We start from the raw sequence: 24,505 nt of genomic DNA, 5'->3' as shown, positions 1-24,505 counted from the left end.
TCTGAACTCTGAATTTGAGTACGCATTTCATTTCATTTCATTATCATGGCAGGGAGACACAGACACAAACACACACACACACACACGAACGAACACAGAGAGAGACGAAATATAATCACAATCACAAATCGCAATCAAAATCCACAAATCCACAGATCACAAATCACAAATCACAAATCCAGCAAATCCACAAATCCACTCCAGACTCCAGACTCCAGACTCCAGACTCCAGACTCCGGACTCCAGAGGCGGCCGCAGACCGTCGAACTCAATCGCAGGTCCTTGGCTATGTCCTTGGGTATGTCCTTGGATATACTTGGGTATACTTGGGTACGGAGGCCGCAGACCGTCGAACTTAATCGCAGGTCTTCACCGTATTCCGGGGGGGGGGGGACAGAGACCGTCAAGGCCGTCGAACTCAATCGCAGGTCCTTGGGTATGTCCGTGGGTCCGGGGGGACAGAGACCGTCGAACTTAATCGCAGGTCCCAGTATCCATCGAGCACGATGACAACCGTCGAACTTAATCGCAGGTCATCACCGCACCCCGCACCCCGAATCTTGGCGGCGCGCACATCTCGAGGGACAGCCTTTTCGCCTTTTCGCCGGTCACTCCAGAAGACCAGAAGGGGCGAGCACCGCGAAGCGAAGGCCGTCGAAGTTAATCGCAGGTCTTCGCGGTATTCCGTATTCCGCGTTTCGGTTTTGGTTGTGGTTTTGGTTGTGGTTGTGGTTTTCGGTTTTGGTTTTGGTTTTGGTTTTGGCGCGCGGGTACACTGACTATCCCAGCGCACCGCTTTACCGTACCGCTTTTGCTGGACAGAGGCCGGAGGCCGGAGGCGCGAATCGCAGGTCCTCGGTAATGGGTAATGGGTAATGGGTAATGGGTAATGGCGCGTTTGGTGCGTACGTCGGCGGTGAATGGGTGGTGGCCGGCCACCCATCCACCCATCCAACTCGATGGGCCACCCGCCATCGCCATCGCCGTATATTGGATAAAATAATTCATTTCCTGGATTCCCGATTCCCGATTCCGACGACGACGGTCGGGCATTGGGTCTATCGGATATTCGGATATTCGGATATCTAGACATAGAAATAACGCAAGTCAGGAAAGGCAAAGGATCGAGATGGAGGACGGGCGGCGGGGCTTACCTGTGACATCTGAAAGGCGGATGGAGGGATGGAGATGGGGGGGTGTTATTGGGGGGTCTATTGCGGGGAAGCGAGGGAGGGAGGGAGAAACCAGGGTATCGGTATGCAGGGTATGCAGGGTATGGTATGCAGGGTATAAGGTGCCAGATTATGATGGGAAGGCGGGGTATCGGTATCAGATACTTGCGAGGACCACAGGGGAGATCGAGACGAGCAATTGGCCAGAATATTATAGATAGCCAGGAGAATTAATGGATACTCTGTACTTGAGGGCGGGAGTCACGCAGGAATGGAAGAATGCAAGAATATTATATATATATGCGATGCTTGAGATGCTTGAGATGCCTGGGATGTTGCGAGTCGAGAATTAGGGGATGATGCATGATGCAGCGGCGGTCCTGAATAACGTCGAAGTGATGCGAGAGATATCGGAATAATACGAAGATGCAGATGCGGATGCGGATGCGGGTGCTTGCGGACCAGAGACGGACGCGTAGTGCGAGCTTGATTATAGTGTACACATTAGTCGGATCGAATCGAGAGTGGTTGGTATTGCCGACGCGGCGCGAGTGGTATATGCGTGTATGCCTGTATGCCTGTATGCGTGTATAGGCACAGGTATATGGCTCGGGTATATGGCACGCCTTCGCCTGGTCGAGCCGGCGCCCAGAGTCACGGGGAGTGGTGGCCAGCCACGCCCCCGCTCAGCTGAGGCGCCGGCCCTACCCTGCTCAGCGCACCTACCGACATACCAAGCATACCAAGTACCGAAGGAATTAGGTGATCTCGAGCGCCGCGTCGGTATTAGGGTATTGGGGTATTGGGGGAGGCAGAGAGGCAGAGAGGAAGAGAGAGGGCTGAAGGGAATGATAAAAGCAAGAGCAAGTTGGTTCGATCCGATTCGAGTGTATTCGAGTTGGTCCAGATTCCGGATTCCAGATTCCAGAGTACGTCCAAGCATCCGCGCATTCAGTGTTCAAGTGTCCAGTGCAAGTGCGAGTGCAAGTGCAAGTGCGAGTGTTCAAGCAGAAGTCGACCCCGTCGCGGACCAGATCTTGCGCGTCCAGAGGCGGATCCGGCACATAAACCCGCTCGAAGTAGGTGAAGGCGCAGCGTTTCCAGCAGGATCATCAGAACGCGGCGCTCCCGAGGCGGATCCCGAGTGCGACGAGCCAGCCGACGTCGCAGAATGCCACGCATGCCAAATCGGAACGGACGCCTTCCCCGCACCAGCGCCCCCCACGCCCGCCTGGCCTGCAGCGCGCGACGGCCTGACCCAGCGCGAGAGAAACGCGGTAACCTTGGGACCGTACGAGCGGGCGCCGGCTTCGGTCGCGGTGCCGCGTCCGGCCACCTTGGCATTGACATTCCGCGAGGCGGGCGGGGTGGGCAAGGCGGACGCTGCGGGCGAAGGACCGGTGGTGCGGCAAGAGCGAGGAAGAGGAGGCACAGGAGGCACAGGAGGAAGAGGAGGAAGAGGAGGCACAGGGGGCACAGGAGGCACAGGGTGACGGGAACGAGAACGAGAACGGGAGCGAGTACCAGCAGGGGGACGGGTAGACGTCGAAGCGCCACGGGAACGAGAAAGAGGGGGTGCAGGGTGAGGCTGATGAGGGCGCGAACGGGAATGAGACCGGGACCGGGACTGAGGATGAGCAGGTGTAGGCGCTGATGAAACCCGTTGACGAGGAGCAGGAGGAGCAGGAGGAGCGGGAACAGGTGTCGAGGCAACACGGGAGCGAGAGCGAGTAAAAAGAGCTATAGCAGAGCGAACCGTAGCAGACATAAAATTGAAACCAGGCGCAGGGTCCTCGTGAGGGGCGAACGGGATTCCAGGGGCATATCCAGTTGGAGCGGCACGAGAAGAAGGAACATATGGTTGAGGAACATAAGGAGGAGCGACCTCCCTCCGTTCAAGTCTATCCCAGTCACTAACGAATACGCATCAGCACATAGAAATCAAACGAAGGGAGAAGAACGTACACTGCAGCGAAGTAAGCGTGCTTCTTGATGGAGGTCCGCAGAAGTCTGTCATCGGGATCCTTTTCAAGCATCTGTTTGGGACGGGTCATTAGCACGCGGGGGCGATACGCAGTGGGAGCGGACGTACCCGGCGGAGAAGCCCTTTCGCAGAAGGAGAGATCACGTCGTTGTCCCGGAACACGAGAGGTCCGTATAGGATCTGCCGAATGAGATCGGCTCTTCTTCCTTCAAAAGGTGCCTGTCGTCAAATGAGCATCGTATACGAACATGAAAACGAGAGGGATGGCTCACCCGACCAATGAGCATAAGGTGCATGACCACAGCGAGCGCCCAGTAATCGACCTCAAACGTGTACGGCTTGCCCTGGATGATCTCTGGGGCCATCGTCTGGGGCGTGCCGCAGCCTTCATGCGCGTAGTACATCTCCCGCTCTTCCGGGGTCTTGGGGCGTGACATCCACGACCAAGGCAGAACGGCGCCCCCGATAACTGAGGGTTTCGCGAAGCGTTTGGACAGGCCGAAATCGCTGAGGACGATGTGGCCGTCGCCTTTGAGGAGGATGTTCGCGAGCTTGATGTCCCGGTGCATGATTCCGAGGCCGTGAAGGGTCTGCAGCGCGATAACCTAGCGAACGACACATATGAGGACACCACCCGAGTTGAAGCACGGGGCGGACTTACTAGTTCAGCGGTGTAGAAGAGAGCTCGAGCAGGCTCCAAGCGTCCACACCGTTGGACTTCTCCGTCGAGATCACCACCAGAGACGAACGGCTAAAAGGCGGGGATCAGTTCGGGCTCGGTGCAAGTAGGTAAAGTGAGGCTTACCATGGCGAGGTAGTAGCACTTGATGTCGTGCCAACTAGCGTCGAGGTTGACGAACCAGGGATTATCGCCTAGCTCACGCATGAGCCGCTGCTCATTCAGGACGAGCTCGTGCTCTACAGGCGAGCATTGCTTGCTGATGGTCTTGATGGCGTGTCGCGAGCCACGGACGCGGTCCTCGGCGAGATACACCACTCCGAAAGCCCCTTTACCAAGGATGTCCTTGACCATGAACATTTCCATGGCGCACGGCGTGCGGATTGGAGGGTCGGCGGCTGACTTGGACGGATAGGGGGCCTTGTTGCGGCGCCGGTACAACACGTCCTCCATCACGATACCATTCTGTAAAGTCAAACACATTAGAGAGGTTGCATTAGAAAGAAGAGATGTATATACCTGGATGAGCTCTGGGCAGCGGGGGGTCGTCTTCACAGTGACCGGAAACTGGGGTGCCTCATTAGCAGGAGTATCAGACAGCGAAGAGAGGAATACTCACGTTCTCCTTGAGACAAGGATACCGATGCATGGCGTCAAAGTTCTGTCGATGGTCGCGAGGGACGATGCGGGGTTGTTGGGGTTGTTGAGGGGCAGGGAACATGTCGATAGTATGTGTTGAAGCGGGGATGATAGTGGTTCGAGTTAAAGAGATGATAATTAGGAGAAGTAGAGACGCGAGCCTCTTCTACTATTTTTCGGATGTCAGCCATTGGACTTCCCACAGTCGTCGGTCAGCCGCACACCGTCACGACCCATGGTGGGGATCTAGACTGCTATAGAAGTGACATCGTCCGTAAGTGCTTCACTACAAACGATATTGAGGACCAGTTGTGTTCGCAAGTCGAGTCGGCGCGCCGTGACAAGAGGCTCTTGAGTAGTTCCGGGAAGTAACTGATCTTGGCGCCTATTTTGAGTGTTGCCACAGTATCAGCATCAAGCTCAATGGGAGCTATTATGGTTTGTGAACAGCCTTAGAGCCCAGGTATGAGGCAGGGCGCGGTATGGAAGCACGGCGCACCCAATGGTTCAGCTTCGTGACCAATAGTATCGGTGAGCCAGCGTGCTACGCTCATTTTTGCTGAGGATGCAATAACCTGGCAACAAAATTCTGGAGTATACTTAGGACCTCGTGTGCCCTGAAAGATTGCCTGATATCAATTCTTTTGCCTCCAGAGGGAAGTAATATTGGCTTTGGAAAGCTAGGGAAGAGAAGTGATCCTAGAGGAAGGATGTGACAGAGGGCATTAGGATAGGCTTTGCTAACATTGCCAACGCACAGGCGAGGGCAGCTGAGTGATTGATCTCGGTAACGTCGTGCGTCTTGGCGGTCTCCTCGATGGAACGGACTACATTAAGCTAATTCAGCCGTCGAAATGAGGGGATGTTTGGAAAATGGAAGAGGTCTCTGCCAACGATGTTCGTGTTTGGTACACAACGACGAGGTGCGATCCCGAAGCTTGACATGACATCCCGATAAATCATAGAAAATAGATTCCTGCTTGGACACAATTTCTCTGTCTGCATGAACGAATCGGTCTCGGAACAACGAAGGAAATAGGGAACGTGCCGGTATCATCCCAGTGAGCTACAAAGCGTCTAAATGGAAGAATTTTCTGAGGCTGATCATAGATCCGTGATCAGTTTGACTAGCTTCAGTTTGACTAGCTCACTAGATGGTAAAGAGCAGTAAGTTTCGGGGTCGGTTTGTTCTGTCGACTGAACAAGCTCCCGGAGCGTCTTCAGGGTATGGCGCGAGGCTGGATCATCTTACTATACAATCATGTCAAGAATATGTATCACCTCTGCTGACCAGGATGTAGCTGTAGAGATAGGACTTGTGCGTCGACGTCGTGACTTGTGATCTAGTGTGGCAACTGAGTCTGACCATCACATGACCCCGCCTGATTCACCCAACTCAAGTGCGCGTCTGAACAGGTCTGAGCCTTTGTCGTCCGAACCACTGCCCGTCGTCCTCAAGTACCTCGACTACGAACTCTGCTCATGGACGCGCCCCCTACCCGCTCGCACAACAGAGGGCGCGGAGATGCTCATCGCTCGCAGTCGCGAAACAAACAATGGACAGCGGGAAATCCCAACGGTGCACCTCCGAATCAACGTGGCGATGGGGAGAGGTGGGAGCGCGGGGGCGGACATAGAGGGAGAGGGAGAGGGACGGGTGGAAGAGGAGCAGGAGGCTCAGCGGGAGGCGGTAGAAAGTTCCCGAACCGCACGTTGAATGTCGCGAAACCCACCGCGACCACCGCTAGTGGCAACGACGAATTGCCCTTTTTCGGAAATGTTGACATCGACGAACCGGTGCTGGAGACGCAGGAAGAAAGAGAAAAGTTCTACCAGGATGTGCGTGCTAACTGTGCGCGTCGATGTGTGCTCATACGCCTGCTCAGTTGGTCAAAGCTCGAGAAGTGGAACGCAAAAAAGCAATTGCAGAAGGGAAGATGGACGACCCCCTCGTACCCAAACGGCTGGAAGATGCCATCAGCATGGTAGGGACTTGCATGGACATGTGCCCTCGGTTCGAGCGGTATCGACGCGAGCGGGAGAACAACCTCACGGAATGGGAGACAATCCCGGGAACAAAACGTGTGGACCACAAACGAGCAGTTAAAATGTACGAACGCGCCGCAGGCGACAAGACATTGCCTTCCGATCTCCGTCCACCTATAATACTCAAGGTCCGTCCCTCGTTTTTATTTAACTTTTCCCATCACGCCCCCTTTACTTTCGCAGAGAACTCTCGACTACCTCTTCCGCCAACTCCTTCCTACTGGAGGCTTCCACCGTACTTTCAGCTTCATTCGCGATCGCTCCCGTGCCGTGCGCAATGATTTCACTATGCAACACGAGACTGGCCCACTGGCAATGGAGTGCCATGAGAGATGTGCAAGATTTCATATCCTGGCTTTGCACTTCGAAAGAGACGAAACGGATTTTTCCATTCCGATGGAGGAGCAGCAGTTGATGTACGGTGAGTAGCATCCGCCTTTCTGTAGATGAACGAGTAGGAGGATTGACAAACTTATTCTGCTCCTCCTTCGCTATCGCATGTATATCTTTGAATGTAAATGCTAGCCCTACAAAGTTTGAAAGAATTCTACGCCGATCAGAGGGACAACTATCAGTCCCCTCACGAGCTCGAGATGCGTGTATACCACCGATTAATTCACATCAGGGATCAACGCGAACGGCACGATGATATACCGCCACACATTACCGAACATCCGGTCTTCAAGCTGACGACGGACTTTCGACTCCACGTCCAGAAGCGCAGTGCGCCGATCACCAAGACATCGAAGTTGGCTGTAGATGCGGAAGGAATGGCGATATTCGGAGAGTTGGCAAGGGTGCTCAGGGAGGGTGCTGGAGGTGGCAATGTGGTCATGGTATACCTTGTGGCGTGTATACTGGAGAGGTTGTTTGGGAAGGAGGCGATCGACGGGATTGAGGATATTAGAGGGAATCTGGAAATTTGGCAGATTATTGATGGCGAGGTGGGTGACGGGCGTGGGGGTGGAGAAGAGTCAATGGGACATGAGGACGGTGATGGCGGGATGGGACACTATGACGGGTTAGAAGATGAAAGAATGGACGACGACGGGATGGACGACGACGCGGACGCGGGAGATGAGCATCAGGAAGGGGCGGGGATGCATGCCCCAAGTCCACTGAGACCCGGACCGACCGAATGGTTGAATAATACGTTTGGAGGACCTCCTCTTCCTTCAGCTTTTCCCGCAACTACTGCTTCGTCCTCGACAACTGCTTTTCCGTCTACCCAACCAACGCAGATAAATCAAGGGCCACCGCCGACGTCGTCCTCTCCGGGACCAACAGCACCTTTGTCTGCTTTTGCGGGCCTCACAAGTGCTCCCAACCCGTTTGGCACTCCTTCGGTGTTTGGGAGTAGTTTCGGCTCTTCCACACAGAAGGCAACTCCTCCAAAATCAGTGTTTGGGACTACTTTTCCGGTTGGTTTTGCACCTGCGTCGTCATCGGACGTAGGAAATGGCCAGGTGCAGGTTGGACTAGGGAATGTAGTGAGCACCACGAATTCAAGTCCGTTTGGCACCTTTGGTCAACCGCCAGCACCAGCTCAATCACAACCCTTTGGTTCGGCACGGACGCCGGGTATGTCTTCCGTTCAATTATTCTTAGTCGAACCTTTCAGTGGACTGATATTTCGCGTGCAGCACCCCTACAAGGAGCTTCTGCTAGCACGCAGGCTTCGCCTTCTGCGCTCAATGTTGCAGCTCCAGCGTTCATTCCGTCGCATCCGCCGTCACTCACTTCTGCTTCAACCCCAGAGGTCGGCGAGACAATGGCTGGTACACCTTTCAAGGCCCAGGCGAAACAGCATCCGACGCCTGTTACGTTTCCCGCGTTAGCCACGTCCGTGAATGTGCTCTCTCCGTTGCCGTCGTGGACCTCTCCTACACCACCAACGTCTGTTCCAGCTGCGGCTACGGCGCCAACAGTTTCCCCTTCTTTACCGACCCCAATAACACCCACACTCCCGAAGCTTAATACCACTCTTACCACTAGCGTCAGCTCAGAGCTCTCGCCGCGTATTCCCCCTCCCATGGACCGAAAACAACCTATATCCCTGCCTGCCACTCCCACTACCACGGCAGCAACCCCCTCCGCGATTTGGTCGCATTTAGGGTTTCTTAGAAGTGGTGGTTTGACCCCAACTTCGAGCTTGGGGTTCATAGGTGAAGGGCCTTTGAGTCCTTTGCTGCCTCAATCACCGACAGTGTCGAGACAAGCGACGATGCAAGACATTGGATCGACCCCCCAAGGTGCCTCGTCATCATCATCCTCTTTAGGGTCCCTGAGGAAACTGGTAGGGATGCCGTCGGTTCCGTCAGTAGCTCCAGGTACTCCGCCTCAGCTTCTGGACACTGTGAAACCTCTTTCCTCCAAAGGAAAGGAAAAGGCCAGGGTGGGCGCAAGGACACACTCCTTTGACGAAGAAACAGCTGTAGGGTTGGCTGATGGCTTTGCGAAAAGAGAAGTTGTAAAGCAATCTCTGAGGCGATGGGTTAGGCGGACAGCTGACCGAGCAGCGTGGAGAGACGCGTGTAGTAAGAGCGAGGCGTACAGGGAGAAGGTGGAAAACAAGAGGAAGAAAAAAGAAAGAGAGGCGGCGAGGAATGGGTCTCCCTCAGAGAAGAGACGGCGGAGGAGCTCCGACATATCTGATACGTCAACACGAGTGTCATCCCCCGCTAAGAAGCGGGTAAAACGACGCGTTTCAGACAAGTACCAACCTCCACGCACTGACGCAGACCTTGCGCAAAGATTGAAAGAAGTAAGTCTACCTCGCTATGTCTTCACTAGCCTTCTAATACACGCGTAGAACCAGGAAGAACACGAACGACGTTGGACCAGAGGGTCATTCCTCGACGTAATATCCAACCAAGTCCGGCGGAAGGCGCATGCGTGCGGGTTACACAAACCCCTACCAAGTTGGCGTACATGGATTTCGCTAAACCCCGAGAGCGATGCTACCGCCATTTGGTTGGAGCGGAAGTTTGACATCCCCAACTCAGGGAAGTGGGTTTCGGAGGTGATCTTTGAGATCCCTTTATCCGCCCAGGGAGACGCAGCCGAAAGAGAGGGTTTTCCGGGATTGATTATCTTCGAACGCACGCCCTTGGACGATATCACAGACGACATTGAACGGTGCGTTGTTGTTATCATTTTTTTGAGTTTACATGCTAATCTACCCTGTGCGTGTAAAGGAAGTATCGAATATTAGACGATTGCTCACGACTAAGAGATATCATCAAGAGTTTACCTCAAGAACACCATTTCGTTCCGTCACTACTTGTGTTGTCGTGGCTCGAAGCGGGTCGGCCAGACACTGCAGCTTCGGAACCCGTTTCCGATTTAGATACCATGGTAAGCCCAACATGCATATTACTTATCTCTACCCACCCACAAACCACGCATCACAGATCAAAGAATACATTAACGCATCAGTACTGAAAAGCTTTTCAGCCTTTCCATTTTCTTTTACTTCCGATACCCGAGACGACGTGGATGCCAAATTCGGCGCATGTGTCCAGGAGGTGATCGAAGGGTGTGACGTGGTAGGAGAGAAAGTACAGAGACTGAGTGTACGAGGTGGGTTTCTGTTCTTACCAGGGCATTCCGTGTTGCTCTTCTGTTCTCGACGTGGCTGATACTCCTTATTGCGTAGGTATTTTCCAACAGTTCCAGCCCGCGCTGAGTAGATTCGTGGTAAACGGTCTCGAAAAGTGCTGGATAGATGGCGAATGTAAGTTAACATTTCTCCGTATCGGTGCTTGTACATTACTTACGCGACCCCGCGATCCCATTCCCCAAAGTCGACTGGATATCATATAAACAACTTCTCTCGGTTTTCATCTCGCTCCTCAACGACCTTATACAACTGGTTGGGAGATTGACTGGTACTGGGGTCGACAAAACGATTAAGCTGCTCCCTCCTTACGAAGCATCCACCCCCACGACAACGTCAACGTCAATACCAATGTCAGCAAATAAGCAGGAGGACAGCAAGTACGTCTTGTCTTCTCAACGTTCATGACCCTTTCCTCTGTTACTGATCATTTACAACCCCGCAGGTCCCTGTACGTATCTACAATATCATGGCTGGAAGGCGCGACCATCGGGTCCACCCCAACGGAGAAAGGAGAAACTGACAACATTGTCTCCGATCTTGCGTCCCACAGGAGTATGGGAAGAGGTGAGTTCCTCAATGTTTCTTCTCTACCTTCAACGAGTTTCCTTTTATTGACCGCTGCCGATTTGTTTCTCTATTCTAGACTTTCCAAGCACGGCCTTCCTAGAGCATCTAGCCGAGCTCGCGCGGTACCGACTCGAGCGAGGAATACTTGCTCCATCTACCACTTCCTCGTCTACTGTGTCTTCATCCACAGGCGGAGAAGAGCCTGTTTTTTATGTCCCTAAATCAGAGCTCCTTGCCCTGAAAGACGACTTTGATCTGGTTGCCGAGCGGAAGGGAGGAGAAGCGAGGAGAAGGGTGGAAAGCACCAGAAGGGAGCGGAGACGTCAAGAAGACAACAATATCAGTGATGGTCCGAGCAATGGGATGAAGGACGCAAACCGGTCTGCGGAACACACGTCTTCCAAGGTCAAATACAATGGGAACACGACGCATTTCGCACCGAGTGTCCGCAAGGAAGCACCTAGCCAGGTAGCGGACATGGCGGACAGCAGGCCGGACAGTACGGAAAAGGTTGTGACATTGGATATGTTGAAAGCCCTTACAAGGGACATTAAGATGCGGTATGGAGCTGGGGGGTTGTGATTCTTCGTACATGTTGGTGCTCTTTATTTATAATGGAATATGTGGTTATCATTATTGTAAACGGCTTGGAACCGAGTAGGCTCATATCCAATCGGTCATGCTTACGCGTGAGTTCCATGCATCAACACTCCATGAAAAGCGCAAAAGCCTTTGTCGCTCGCGAAGGGGATCCCATCCCATCCCTGACCTCCCCTCGAACCCCTGACTCAGACTGGTTTTTCTCCTATGTGACGCTGGGGGAAATGGCCAAGTCTTAAAGAAAACCTATCAGCGTAGTCCTAAGTTAGGTTGGTCTCGAAATACCTCGACAGCCGATGATCTTCTGAGAGTACATCAGTACAACTTCAATACTTAATATTCACCCAATAATGATCTCTAACCCCTTTGCAATTATGCTATTGATAGAACATGAACACGCTGTGGACACGTTCGCGAGATTGCACCTATAAATACCGTTATCGTACGATGCGCAGGTCCGAGGGAGGAGGGACATCGGGGACCGCAAAGGTCGTCGCAGGTTTCGAGCCGCACAAGTCTCGCGTCGCATTGGATTGAAGTGCAGCAAACTTGTCGCCCATAGCAAAGAGTAGCGCCAGACGTGTCCCTCCGAAACAATTCAACAAAGACATCGAACGTTACTGTTCGGCCAACAAGGCACCCAATGGCCCATCTTTCCATCGACGTGCCAAAAAACTGTTATTCATAATTGCTGTTCGGACATCGAAGTTGTTCGCGTCTGGTCATCACGGAAAGCGGTGGTAAGTACCTGTTGCTTCCGAACAATTTGATCCGCATTACCTACCATGTCTGTCATGTTGAACAATATATCCATCCTTCCATTGATGGTGAGGTCACATCCGCAACTCATTCCACGGACAGACCGAACACCGGTGCACATGCATGATGCACCGATGACAGTGGTGAGTGTAAGCGAGGGGCGAATACAATACAAGGCGCGCACACAATACAATGCATACCCATTTACTCCATGCATATCTACACGCTACATGCCCCCAAGCAGGAGAGGCACCATCCATCGAAGTCAAACGTGCACATGGCAAACAACGCTGACATACCCGCATTCTGGTCCGGTGCAATTTTCTCCCAGATTTGTCACAAAAAGCATTTGGCCTGAATTACAGTTATGGGGTGTCTCTGGAAGAAACCTGATGTCGTGCCTTGCGTCTTGTCATCGAACGACAGAATGAAAGCGTGCGTCCGCGCGTAAAGGCACGGTGACACGAAGACGGAGAGAAGACACATGCGTGGACGCGCACTCTCCAGCTGAGTCGCAGCGATTCTTCCTCTCCCGGTTTTCAACACGCCTTTCTTGCCTCCCTGCGTGGTTTTCATAAGAAACTACCCGCCGATACACGAGAGGAAGCATATCCGCTCACCATTCTGGCGCTAGAACGGACGAAGCCCAGACGCTCGGACAATTATGGCCATGCTTGTCACTTAGTAAATAGCCTTCTCAGTACCTTGCGCGGTCTGCGGTGGAATGGGATGATGCCGTCAGGCAGTCAAGCTTCAAGATGAAGTCTATTCTGCCGGACGGAAGATACTTCTGTGGTCTGGACAATGGGGTTGATGCGCGTTTGTCCCTGGGATCGAACGATGCGACCTGAGAGCCTCAACGTTTACTTGCATCGCCGCGTGTTGGACTGTGGACTGGAGTATAAAAAGCTAAGGGAACTTCAGCGAACGTCCTATAAATCCAAGGAATTTCCTCAGGTTTATACCTCTGCGCATCTTCTGCTCTCCTGATCTCTTCCTTCCAAACATGCGTGCATTCAGCAATGTCCTCGTAATTGCCGCCTTGGCAGTAGCAGTATCTGCTGCAAACATCCCCGCTGCCGTCAGTGAGTATACACCGTCGTACAAACGACGCAAATTGGAGGGAACACGAATTAATTGGGCCTCAAATCACAGATCGCATGGCGGTCAACGCAGGATGCAATGACGCCAAGATCACGCACACCAGCCATGTCCTGGTAGGAAACAAACAAGTCACCCGCACTGGGCTGTCCTGTACGCTGAAGGGGATGGCGGCTCGCGAACCATCTGAGGGGACCGTCGCTACCGACCCCGTCCACGTCTGCGGCCAAAGTTGTACGTTATAAAAGCCATGCTGCGCGATGAGGATAACTTCATGAACTAGCCTCCAGGTACAACGTCCTGCAGCAACGTCAGTGGAATTCTCCCTCCAATCAGCGAGGATTGCAATGTCATCGCCCAGGCGATTGAGGTGGGTTCACATATTGATCACAAAATAGATCACAAAACGACCGATCTACGATAGATTTTCAATGGCAAAGGGTCTACTAGCTTTGTCGCTCAGCCCCAAACAATGGAGACACTGACTTTTGGAACATGTTCGTATCTGTTTGTCAACTTTTCGAACGACCGATTGGAATACTGTTGGGACGATATGGTGAGCACCATCTGGCTCGTAAAACACAATCAGAACCAACACTTAGTATATTTGTAGGCCACGACCTGCGCTACAGCAGGGGCAGCTTGTTTCCCGCCCCACCAGCCATTCTCTCCTCAAGGATGGTGCACTGGTTCTGGTGGACTTTGGGCTGCTGGGTGGGTCCATCAGTATCTTCATTATCTTGCGGCGTATTTGCTGACCATGCGTGGCCAACAGTGCCTCCCACTCCTAAGGAAGGAGAGCTTCTTTAATGGATCCGATTAGGTTCTGGTTTTGGTGTTGTTATGTACTCAGGGCGTTATGGGGTTCAATCAGTATGCTTATATGGTTACAATGTGCGAGGCTTTGGGACCTTGAGTCAAGAGGCAGCGGTGGATCGCTCATCGAGAAGCAATTGGATTTTGACTATGAAAACCGTCAATGGTGGGAACGTCTAGTCGGAACGAGGCAGCTCACCTATTTTAGAACAAGCACGCCGTCCCACGGGGAGCGGGACATCAGAGCACAGATAGCTAGCATCGTGCGAAGAGTCAGAGACCGACCCAGCGGAAAAGCAGCGAATGCATCACTTACAATACGATAGTGAAACAAGGTCACAAAAGAGGACTAGATAGGCTTGATTTTGAAGTGCAGAGAGATCAGAGAAAATATGAGACACTGGTTACGTATTTAGCAACTGCTACGCGAATTAGGTGATCAAACACATACTTTGAGGTCTTGAACAAGGTAGTAGAACACCCTTAGGCCCTCAGGATCTTCGCTGTCCTGGATATCAACCAACGAACCGATTTTAGCCGTCTAAAAAGCGACCTTGGTCAGTGTGGTGTGTCTTCAAAGTAGATAGCGTTGAACCTCGAAAGCGATGTGGTCGTTTCCGACTCGAATCTCCAGCTCTTGTTTTCCAACGATGTTCTTTTTTGGCCAGTTTGTATCGTCTTCCCTGTTCGCAACGGTTAGAAGTGATTTCAAAGAAGGCCAAGAAGGAAAGCTGACTTGGTGATCTCGCTGGATTCGACGATGCGTTTCAGCTCCTTCACCACCAACGGTCCAACCCACACTTTGCGCGATAATGAGTCTCTTTGCCGCGAAACCAAAGTCAGGGATTGCACGTACTTTCTTTGCGAATCAGACTGTCATTCCGGTAGTTCGAGTTATTAGCATAGCGAAGGCGACCATGCGAATACTCGAACTCGAGGAATTCGTGGCCATGCTTGCCTGAATGGCCAGTGCTGTTCAAAGATCAACCAGGGCAAACTGGAGATATGCCTTGCAGGACATACTAGTATCTGCACGCGTCTAGTCAGTATCGCGGCCATACCCGTGATATGGGCTCACATACCTCAGATAGAAAGGGTCCTTTTCTGGGGCAGACATCGTGCGTATTGGTCGAAGTCAAAGTTGAATTCAACAGGCGCCTGTTATTGCGCGTCTTCCTCAGGAGACCGTGAGACTTTCTCCCCTGCCTCCTGTGCTCCTGCTTTTGAGTCCGTCGCTGACATTTTGCATCCATCTTGGCACACTAACCCCCGCAGCACAAACTGCGTCAGGTTTGAGGGATTATCCAAGGATCATCCATAATCATGTTCGCGCACAATGAAAGGCACAATGTATACAGCCTTGTTTCAGTCATCGTTCCTCGTGATCTCTATGTAACATGAAGGCTTCCCGCATCGCAACAGCCTCGCACGCATGCAATAGCGATATCGGTTCCCTTGCGGAAACTCAGGATCAATGGACGTCGCATCGCCGGCCTATATATACACTAATGTTGGAAAATCTTATCGAGTGCTTCTCCCCGCTCAATCATGCATCCTTTGACTATCCCGTCCGCCGAGTTGGCAGGCATTCTGGTGGAGAGTACATTGTTTGGTACTTTTCGAGCTAAACCGAAGTTACTTGATTGCTTACCCTCTTCATTAGGTATCTATTTATTGTTGTTCGCTAGCTGCATCTACGCCTACAAAACCGGTCGTGGCACACGGTCCCCTACCCTCCTAGGCATCAATATCCTCATGCTAATTCTCATATCCTCAGTCAGTCTTTCGGTTAACCTTTTAGCAGAGGTGCTTATCGTTATCTCCAGCACTGGATTCTACAAATTGTCCGCTTATTCGACGCGTTCATATATTCCCTACCACTCACCTCATCGGATGTATACTATTCAAATGTTCGCGATCCCAAATTTGTCACGAAAAGTGCATTGTATTTTTTGCAAACCACCCTTGGGGACTTAACAATGGTGAGTAATCTACATCCTGGGTCGTGAAGGCAGATGCTCAAAATGTCAAATCCATCGGTCTAGGTATACAGACTATACGTTGTTTGGAACCGTAGTTGGCCGGTAACCATCCTCCCACTGTTGGCAGTTTTGGCATATTTTGGTACGTCGCGGTACTTCGTTGAATGATGGCGTTTTCTGACACATCATCCGTCGTTTACAGTGGGCGGTGTAGTCGAGATCAACTACTTTTCCCAGTTGGCACCACAAGGCGGCAATTTCTTCACAAGCACTGATCCCATCACTGTATGGGTCATGATCATGTTCATATCCTCTCTTTTGTGAGTGGTATATCCGTGGCGCAATCAAGCCATGACTAAGGCGGACTGAACATTACTTTCGATAGCGTAACGGCTTATGTTACAGGTATGTCAAACTTACTTGGGTGAGCCCTTCAGGAATCTAACAACAGTACCTGCCGCCGATAGGACTGATCACCTGGCGCATCTACTCCCTGCGGCAAGTGCTTCAGAAGTTTCAACTGCCCGTTGTCAACGATGTCGGCGTCTGTGTCTATATTTTCTCTGTTCATCTATCATTCAACTGATGTGTCACTCTCGCTTGTGCAGTCGGTAATCCACGCTTTGACCGAAAGCGCTGTACTATACTCGTGCGTCCCATCACTGACCCGAAACATATCCCCGTTTCACGCATTTACCTTTTCAGCGCAATCCACATCGCGTACAACATCGCCTTCATCCTAAAGAGCCCCTTTCAACTCGTTGCACTGGGCGCAGTGAGTCTTCTTTCTAAATCTGTCCACCAAGTCCATCGCTCACAACATGCCCGGAATCTTAGTCTACCCCCATCATTGTGCGCACAGTTCCCGTCTCCTAGTGTTTCATGTTTCTGACTGCGGAATTATATCAGGGCATATCATTCGTCCTCGTAATAGTCCGAGCAAGCTTCCGACAACATACAAAAGAGTACGAAATGCCTACCCTCAACACGATAAGAACCAGTTCAGCACCAACTGCTTTTGAACTCAACAACCTAACGCCACGAAGTGACCTAGAAGCCCCATGGAAGATAGCATAAGCTAAGGTCACTTTGTACTTCGCCCATCGCGCACATGCGCCACGAACACAGCCTCGACACTGTTGTAAACTTGTAAACATAGCAGTCTCCACGAGGTGCTCACGACTTCGAGCCATCACACTCAACTTTCCAGGTGGAGAAGTAGTGTATATGGTGTGTAGCATACGGAAACCAGAACACAGTAACGGGATCATGAGTCCTTGACAGTCAGGAAACGAACAACAGGGATGAAAGAAGGAAGAAGGGGCTATCCTACTCGTGGATGTAAAGGAGTATCTTGTAATCATACAGCTTGGTCGTCGATACATCTGATATTCATTTAGCCTATGGTATTAATTCAAGGGCACTTCAGTGGTCGCGAGACTTTCTAGGGGGAACGTATATCAGTCTGAGCTTTCCAAGGGGCAGTGACGGAGAAGCGCACCTGTATTCGCCTTCCGCTGCTACGCTGAGGTCTTCGATGTCGCCTTGCACGCCTTGCAGGGCCTCCGCAGCTGTGGCGAAGAACATCAGCTGCGCCTTGACAAGCTCGTTCAGGTTCTTGAGGGGTTCGGGCTGGGCGGTGACAACGTCAATCAAACATAGTCTCCGACGCGGAAACAATTATCATGCTTACGTTCTCAAGGACGGTCTTCATAAGCGTGATTGCCACCTCCGTTTTCTGCACAAGATCATCCTCAGCATTCTCGACTTCGAGACGAGCCTGTTCTTGTCGCGCAGGGCTGGCCGTCTTCAACCTTGAAACGGAGGGGCTTTCAGCAGGATATAATTGATAATCATGTAGATGTACATACGATTGCTTAGCAGCATCAAGCTCGAGACGGCTAACTTTGACTGCCTGCCTGGCCTTCATCGCGACAGAGATGGAAGTGTTCAAAGTTTGCTGCCACGGGTGCAAGAAATTCGCTTGAATGGAAGCATCCTGGTGCAACCTAGCGGACGCAATCTTGTCCCAACCACTTGCGTACAAAGCAAGTCCACTTCCAAGCTTATCTTCCGTGCCTGCACCAGCTGGAACTGCGCTTTGAACAGCTTGGGCAGCGGACGTGGCAGCGCGGCCCAAGGCGTGGGGGAGTGTCTTATGCTGGTGCGCAGGCGGCGCAGCGGGAGCCGGGGCAGGAAGGTTGGTTCCCTTAAGGTTGGCGGCGGCGAAGTTCGTTATCCCATACCCAATTGAAGTCGACAACTCGGAGATTGACTCCTGAATTTGGGTCGGATAGTCGTATGTCTCGGATTCGTAAACCTTCGTAATCCTGTACGTATGCATCATTCAGGATAACGAACGTATGGATTCAAGGCCGACTCACTTCAAGAGAGATAAATGAGCGTTGCGGAGAGCATCGACGCGAGCTTCCAAATCTTTGTATTCTAGAGGCATAATTCATCAGTCAGTCGGAGGCGGCGGCGGCGCTGCCTCATGTACGCGCGTAGAATGGGCCCTCCCAGCTGATATAACTGACCTTGGGGCAATTCAGTGATTTCGTCGGGTGCAACTTGACCAAGCCGCTCTCTCGTCGCCTGAACACTGGAGTTGAAGCCTTTCGCAAACTTGTTTGCAGACTGCGAGATATTGATGCCCGAAAAGCTGGCCTGAATCTTGTTCCACCCGTCCATTCTGAATTGGCTGGTCGCAAAAGCTGGTAAGTAGAAGTGGTGGTGATGCGTGAGTGGTAAGTTCGCTTTGGGCCAGCGCGCTGTGCACGGACCGTGGAAATGTCGTTATGTGAGATGCCCAAGTTGGTCACTCGCCAGGACTCACCGGTGTTTCAACGCCGACAGTGAAACCTACGCACTCAAGTACTCAACGTCAACACTTGCAGTTGGAGTTGAACGTCGACTTGTTAAGCACTTGCAGTCCAAGTACAGTTCCATTTCGTGGGTAGTAAAGTACATATATACATTAGAATCGTGAATATCGTAGCACCATATAATTGAAAGCGTAGCACTGATTGAACACAGATCAAAGCAAAAGGAAAGCAAGAATGTTCCGAGTGGGGGTAAGTACTATGTGTTGATCAATAATGCTTAACGATTGCTATACAGCATAAAGACTGACATCCTTGGGACTACATGGGAGCGGAGGTCCTATTGAAAAAATACTGCATAATGTCAGCGATCACGACGAGTATGGGGGAGAGAAGGGAAAACTCACAAGGAACCGTTACTCACGACGTTGCGGAGATATGTCTAGAGTTCGAGAATGCGTGAAATAAATAGCATTCACGCAACCGAGGAGGGGATGACCGCATACTGTGGGCTACAACAAAAAGGGTGTTGGCAAATCTCTGCCGCGGTAGATCATAATACAGAGTGCATGGTTGCTGAGACGGTGGTGGGACAGGGAAGTGATAAATTGAAGCGGGGGGGTGGTAGTGGAAGTGTTAATGTGCTGATGCGCGAGGCCACGCCGGTTCTTTCATGAAACGGACATGAATTTTGACACAATCATCTCAGAAACTCTCCTTCTGATGCGGCACGCCTAGCTCTTCTAGCCTCGCAGGCCTCGCAATGTCGACCACCTTTGGTTTTTCCGGAGTCACCACTCTTCACGCTGCCTCTTCTTTGGCGTCCGACGGTTCCCACCGACCAGTCGAAGTCCCATACACGCAATTCTTCCTTATCAGGGAGTCCACTATCGTCACCGTCAATCAGCCTCTCATTCTCATCCACCCCCTCCTCGCCCTCAAGCACATCTCCATAGCAGGCCCCAATGCGTCTGCCAAGCCCACGGAGCAGCCTACGTAGCCCATCATAGTCAGGCAAATCGTCAAAAGCCAGCGAACGCGCGTAGCGATGAAAGACGTCGAATTCAGCGGGTAGGCCAGCCGTGAGAGTGGCCTCCGCAGATAACTTGGCGGTAAGAATTAAGTTCCAGGTGGCCGTAACGGGGTTTACGGCATCCTTCGCCGAAGCTTGCATCGGTAGATTTTTGGGAGTCGAAGGGGTAGCGGGAGTGTCTGGTGGGGGGAGGGGGTGGTTGTGAACAGGTCGGCTGGGCCGGTGTATAGACGGCACAGGTCGAGACTTTTGTGGTGTTGGTGGAATGGGGTGAGGAGGAGAACGGGGGATATTCGAAGGTGACGGTGTACAAGGTTCAAAGTCGAGGTCGAGGACTAGACCATTGTTACCAGGAGTGTCATCAGAGCGCGTCCTTGACTGAGACGATGATCGCCACCCAGAACGAGAGAGTGCAATTTGGGGGGGAGAGGACATAGGGATCGGGGGCGTCGAAGGACCGTCCATAGAGTACTTTGAAGGCGTCGAAGGGATGTTGGGGGGAGACGGAGGAGAGGGTTTAGGCGTCGACAAGGGCGGCTGGTACCTTATTTTGCGCCACGGAAGTGTGCCACGCAAAAAATATATAAGCATGTATGACAGCGATTCCAAATCATCACGGCGAGAACAATCTGCCGGCATTCATCAGAATCAAGAAAGTAGCAATACTCAAGTAACTCACCAATTCCCATGTGCGTATTGATAGAGGCAAACAACGAAGTCCCAACGCCGTGTATGCTGTCTTGGTGGTACGGTATGTGTGCGCCCGTGCGGGGGTCGCGAAACTTTTTGGCTAGACCGAAGTCGATTACATTGACAAGGTGGGCAGACTTGGCTGTCCCCATTACAAAGTTCGCGGGCTTGATGTCTCGGTGAACAAGGTCTCGCGAGTGAATAAACGCAATGCGAGAAATCTATGGACAGTTGAATTACGCGCCATACACGTGGGGTAGTCACTCACCAGCTGGTCAGCAAGTAAAAGTACAGTTTTCAGCGAAAAATGTCTGTTGCACATCTTGAATAGATCCTCCAGCGATGGCCCAAGTAGATCAATGACCATAACATTATAGTCTCCCTTTCTCCCACTCCACATTATCCAAGGTACACCGGGACCGCCCATGAGCGACTTGTATATCTTGGACTCCTGCTTCAACGGGGACGGAACATTTCGATGGGACTGGTTCGACGAAGCGGCCTCGAGCTTTATGGCGACTTCTTTGCCGGCGACGGTGTGGACACCAAGGAAGACGGTTCCGCAGCCTCCATTCGCGATCTCTTGTTCCAGTCGATACTTGCCACCAAACGTGTATTGGTCGTTCATGGTGGAATTCCGGGGGGAAGTGACGAAGGTGAAGTGAAACCAAGGGAAGTTGGAACCCTTTCGCGTTCCTGACGTAATATTTTCACACATCGGCCTTCCTAGGAATGGAATTCAACTTTCCCTGAATTATTATGCTGGTCACCAGATGTTGATGTGAAAACAAGAGAGCTATGTTGGAAATAGCTCCCGATCTCACCGCGATGTTCAATGCGCAATGGTGGGATGATGTAGAGTACTGCATGGAGAGGAAGAGTACACTTCGGCGACGCGCGAGCCCGCGTGACCACCCGTAGCCCCTGTACCCTTTTACCATAGGATTTGGGAATTCTGAAAGTATTGCCGGAGAGACAACTGAAAACGCAAATTATACTGTTATTCCACTCTATCTAGCAAAAGATCTACTCTAGAAGGTACACCCACTATGGTAGCATTATGCTATTCTTGATTCACTTCGAGAAACGGTGTCGTCCCCTAGAACAAACACAACCAAAGCGACGCGGGTTGCCGATGCTGGCGCGGAGCGGAGAGGCCTTAGCTTTCCATCATCATTATGTTCTTAACACGAGCACGCCTTGCGGCCGTGCACCAGCCTCTCATCAAATTCATCGGACGTCGCCAGTGGCCTTCAAGTGAGTATCGATTCCCATTTTCTGCGTTGTCTAGTTATTGAAGATTCGTTTACCCAAAGCACCGGAGATCCCTCATTTCCATCCCGCTGCACCCGTTGACTTACGGGACAAGTCTGCTATCATATCCAAAGCAGTTTCTCAGTTGACATCGTCACCCTCACCATCTTCATCGTCGTCTAAGTCATCTGGCTCTGGCAAGCAGGTGTATTCCGAATTCTGGGAAGCCCCGGAACGCTTTTGGAAACCGCGGGTTCGATACGTACCAGACTTTGAGATAGATGCTATTCTGGTGAGTGTCTCTTAGCTCTGACATATATCGCTTATAACTGGTGACTGTAGAGTGGTGGTGCTTCATTAAGGAAGTAAATAACAATAGCCACCCCTCGATCCTTCAATATACTTTCCTTCACAAATGTCCACAGTTTAGATCAATGATACATATCCCCTCAAATGTGAGCAGTATCGGGACACTATTCTTTGCAAACTTTAGCTATATAGAAGTATTCCTAAGCCTTGTCGCGGGCAAGATGACTCCGTATCCTCTGCGACCTCGTAGTCATGACGGTTGCTGAACGAACGCAAAACGGCGTCCCAGTACACAGATTCAACCGAGCGAGGAATTGTGGGCCTACACCAACGTATGACATTGTAAAAGGAGCTCAGAGCAGCACACTATCTAATCCGTAGATGAACGCTGCAGAAAGATATCAACTATGTTCCTACGATAGCGTATAAAATACCAATAACGTCTCTACCGCAGTCAATTTGTCGAAGGGGTCTCAATCGGTTTGGGTTCCGCCTCCTTCTCCAACACAGCCATCTCCTGGCGCACGATCTGATCTCCCAACTGCTTGATCTTCTCCTTATTGACCGCACTCTGGCTCAAACCCGACATGGCTGAGAGCAATCGGTCGGCGCCAACACCCAGCGGCATCCTCTCCCATTTTACCACCCTCATCCCAACACCAGCCAACGCGTGCCGTCTGAGATATCGTGTCCACCGGTCAATGACCTCGGGGTCCGCATCGAACGCCTTGATAGCGCGCTTGTGCACACGTCGTTCAAAGTTCTCTTGCGATTTTTTGTGAGCAAAGGGACTGCGGGGGACAGTCCAGAGCGAGCGCTGCGTCGGGAGGTAAGCCACACGGGAGATGGGTATCCCGAGAGAAGAGGCGGCGTGGGAGGCGAAGTGGGTAAAGAGATCCAGGAGACGAGGGTGGTGTGAGCGGAACTGGATGGACGCGGCGGGGATATCATGCGTTCGGGGGTGGTAATAGGGCAGATGGATAGACCTCCCGTGAATGAGAGCCGAGGCGTATTCGGCTTCAGTGGGGTTGGCGGGCAAGGACGAGTACGGTCGAGGAAGAGAATCGGAGTCCAACTGGGAGCCAGGTGTTCTATCACGAAAGTGAATACCTCAAAGTACTTAAGTCTCCATGTTGAGTCGCACCTAGTACCAAATAACTCTTCTTCTGATGTCGCTGGTCTGAGGGACGAATTCCGAATTCAAGTCACTGTAATAAGTATGGGGGGAGGTCTTACTGGACGGGTTCGGTCTCCGAAGCAAACAACAGGGACTCGTCTATAGCGTCTTCGTCACTTCGAAGAATATCAACCCCAGGAATGTTTTAAGAGACAAGCAGAAACGCACTCTTCAATGCTTTCATTCGCATCGGAAGAAACCCTAGAATACGTCGGTCACGAAGCAAAGACACAAGCAAGCAAGGACGTACTCGACATCCACGCTCGCTGAGACGCTTGACGCCAGGCTCGCCTCTGCTCTGCCTATGGGTGTAGCCGCCGCTCCGGGCTTAGCACCCGAAGTTGCAGGTGCCGAACCAAGTTTTGTCGCTGACCTGCAAACATATCAGCAATGGGACGTCGCAAAGGGGGGGGAGTGACCGTACGGAGTTTGGGTCGAGTTGAAGCGCTGCCATGAACGGAAAGATAAGGTCGTAGCACGTATGGGAGCTCTGAAGGCGACCCGAAGCATGACGGAGGAGGGCAAGAATACTTTTTTCTCACGACGCGTCCGACGCGCCAATGTCACCTCTGTCACCTCTGCCGCTCTTGAGTGCGCTATTGCTCTACAATTTTCCAGTCTCGACGAAATAAGCTAGTATGCGACGCATTGACGATATGTGTTGTATCTATTCACATTGCCTATCTACCTGTTGCCGAAGCATCGCGACTACTTCTCGCTTTACCGCTGGTGTCACCATACCTACTCCATATCGTTGAGAACGTATCTTGGAGGAACGAAACCCGGCTTACCCTCTGCCGTAGGCTTGATCTTGTCCAGCAATACTTGGAACGAAAGGTCCTCCATCTGTCTAGCCTGCTCTAAAACAAACTCGCCAGTTCAGAAGGCCTTCAGGTCAACCTCCAACAATATCTGAATCACCTTTCGCTTGATCTTTCACCTGATCCTTCCAGCCAGTTTCGTTCAGCTTCGCCTCCAAAACAGCCTTGATCCTGAATTTAATCACCGTACGGTTATCCGCATAAAATTCAAATACCCATCCGTTAATGCAGGAATCTTACCGATCCCATTCGCCGCTTTCAACGAGACGGTTGAGCAGCTCTGCGTACAAGGAATTCATGTCCTCCTTGCTCAACGGCATGATGAAGCGATGCTGTGCACAGGCCTCAGGTCCCCGGTTGTGTGTAACAGTCCAAGACAAGTCGTGGTGAACGCTCGAGGTGCCCCTAAGTCCGATAGCCCGGTGATCAAAT

General features: G+C 51.8%; 10 protein-coding genes across 10 annotated transcripts; 4 read left to right on the top strand and 6 right to left on the bottom strand.

Moving 5' to 3' along the window:
- Positions 1–2,175: 2,175 nt before the first annotated feature.
- PC9H_002467 (uncharacterized protein) lies at positions 2,176–4,556 on the bottom strand (the record flags this gene model as incomplete). The annotated part of the gene is made up of 8 exons (XM_036772104.1): positions 2,176–3,085; positions 3,138–3,208; positions 3,265–3,375; positions 3,429–3,761; positions 3,818–3,907; positions 3,962–4,300; positions 4,355–4,402; positions 4,455–4,556. The coding sequence occupies 8 exons, from the start codon at positions 4,554–4,556 to the stop codon at positions 2,176–2,178; spliced, it is 2,004 nt and encodes a 667-aa protein (XP_036625750.1).
- A 1,400-nt stretch (positions 4,557–5,956) lies between these two features.
- On the top strand, positions 5,957–11,291 carry PC9H_002466 (uncharacterized protein; the record flags this gene model as incomplete). Its single annotated transcript, XM_036772103.1, has 12 exons — positions 5,957–6,313; positions 6,361–6,648; positions 6,704–6,941; positions 7,046–8,101; positions 8,164–9,284; positions 9,333–9,658; positions 9,718–9,877; positions 9,934–10,102; positions 10,179–10,256; positions 10,327–10,519; positions 10,585–10,706; positions 10,786–11,291. The coding sequence occupies 12 exons, from the start codon at positions 5,957–5,959 to the stop codon at positions 11,289–11,291; spliced, it is 4,614 nt and encodes a 1,537-aa protein (XP_036625749.1).
- Positions 11,292–13,074: 1,783 nt separating this feature from the next.
- On the top strand, positions 13,075–13,960 carry PC9H_002465 (uncharacterized protein; the record flags this gene model as incomplete). Its single annotated transcript, XM_036772102.1, has 6 exons — positions 13,075–13,153; positions 13,224–13,403; positions 13,460–13,539; positions 13,594–13,725; positions 13,783–13,883; positions 13,945–13,960. 6 exons carry the CDS (start codon positions 13,075–13,077, stop codon positions 13,958–13,960), a joined length of 588 nt encoding a protein of 195 aa, XP_036625748.1.
- Positions 13,961–14,334: 374 nt separating this feature from the next.
- On the bottom strand, positions 14,335–15,102 carry PC9H_002464 (uncharacterized protein; the record flags this gene model as incomplete). The annotated part of the gene is made up of 7 exons (XM_036772101.1): positions 14,335–14,385; positions 14,437–14,526; positions 14,581–14,668; positions 14,722–14,785; positions 14,842–14,957; positions 15,009–15,014; positions 15,068–15,102. The coding sequence occupies 7 exons, from the start codon at positions 15,100–15,102 to the stop codon at positions 14,335–14,337; spliced, it is 450 nt and encodes a 149-aa protein (XP_036625747.1).
- A 431-nt stretch (positions 15,103–15,533) lies between these two features.
- PC9H_002463 (uncharacterized protein) lies at positions 15,534–17,044 on the top strand (the record flags this gene model as incomplete). The annotated part of the gene is made up of 11 exons (XM_036772100.1): positions 15,534–15,597; positions 15,649–15,761; positions 15,812–15,967; positions 16,031–16,109; positions 16,170–16,287; positions 16,353–16,372; positions 16,435–16,511; positions 16,576–16,616; positions 16,673–16,742; positions 16,805–16,834; positions 16,877–17,044. 11 exons carry the CDS (start codon positions 15,534–15,536, stop codon positions 17,042–17,044), a joined length of 936 nt encoding a protein of 311 aa, XP_036625746.1.
- A 348-nt stretch (positions 17,045–17,392) lies between these two features.
- PC9H_002462 (uncharacterized protein) lies at positions 17,393–18,658 on the bottom strand (the record flags this gene model as incomplete). The annotated part of the gene is made up of 6 exons (XM_036772099.1): positions 17,393–17,411; positions 17,469–17,599; positions 17,661–17,781; positions 17,839–18,297; positions 18,352–18,412; positions 18,505–18,658. 6 exons carry the CDS (start codon positions 18,656–18,658, stop codon positions 17,393–17,395), a joined length of 945 nt encoding a protein of 314 aa, XP_036625745.1.
- An 831-nt stretch (positions 18,659–19,489) lies between these two features.
- Positions 19,490–21,140, bottom strand: PC9H_002461 (uncharacterized protein; the record flags this gene model as incomplete). Its single annotated transcript, XM_036772098.1, has 3 exons — positions 19,490–20,451; positions 20,502–20,733; positions 20,781–21,140. The coding sequence occupies 3 exons, from the start codon at positions 21,138–21,140 to the stop codon at positions 19,490–19,492; spliced, it is 1,554 nt and encodes a 517-aa protein (XP_036625744.1).
- Positions 21,141–21,690: 550 nt separating this feature from the next.
- PC9H_002460 (uncharacterized protein) lies at positions 21,691–22,135 on the top strand (the record flags this gene model as incomplete). The annotated part of the gene is made up of 3 exons (XM_036772097.1): positions 21,691–21,769; positions 21,829–22,058; positions 22,109–22,135. 3 exons carry the CDS (start codon positions 21,691–21,693, stop codon positions 22,133–22,135), a joined length of 336 nt encoding a protein of 111 aa, XP_036625743.1.
- Positions 22,136–22,529: 394 nt separating this feature from the next.
- RSM10 (mitochondrial 37S ribosomal protein rsm10) lies at positions 22,530–23,762 on the bottom strand (the record flags this gene model as incomplete). The annotated part of the gene is made up of 6 exons (XM_036772096.1): positions 22,530–23,166; positions 23,220–23,255; positions 23,312–23,368; positions 23,421–23,453; positions 23,503–23,625; positions 23,677–23,762. The coding sequence occupies 6 exons, from the start codon at positions 23,760–23,762 to the stop codon at positions 22,530–22,532; spliced, it is 972 nt and encodes a 323-aa protein (XP_036625742.1).
- Positions 23,763–23,993: 231 nt separating this feature from the next.
- Positions 23,994–24,393, bottom strand: SUS1 (SAGA histone acetylase and TREX-2 complexes component; the record flags this gene model as incomplete). Its single annotated transcript, XM_036772095.1, has 3 exons — positions 23,994–24,112; positions 24,174–24,244; positions 24,314–24,393. The coding sequence occupies 3 exons, from the start codon at positions 24,391–24,393 to the stop codon at positions 23,994–23,996; spliced, it is 270 nt and encodes an 89-aa protein (XP_036625741.1).
- Between the last annotated feature and the right edge of the window lie 112 nt (positions 24,394–24,505).

This window comes from Pleurotus ostreatus (assembly GCF_014466165.1).
Source record: "Pleurotus ostreatus strain PC9 chromosome Unknown scaffold_11, whole genome shotgun sequence".
In the NCBI taxonomy this organism is placed as follows: Eukaryota; Fungi; Basidiomycota; class Agaricomycetes; order Agaricales; family Pleurotaceae; genus Pleurotus; species Pleurotus ostreatus.
The sequence above is the reverse complement of the archived record's forward strand: the minus strand, read 5'-3'. Positions and strand labels throughout refer to the sequence as shown.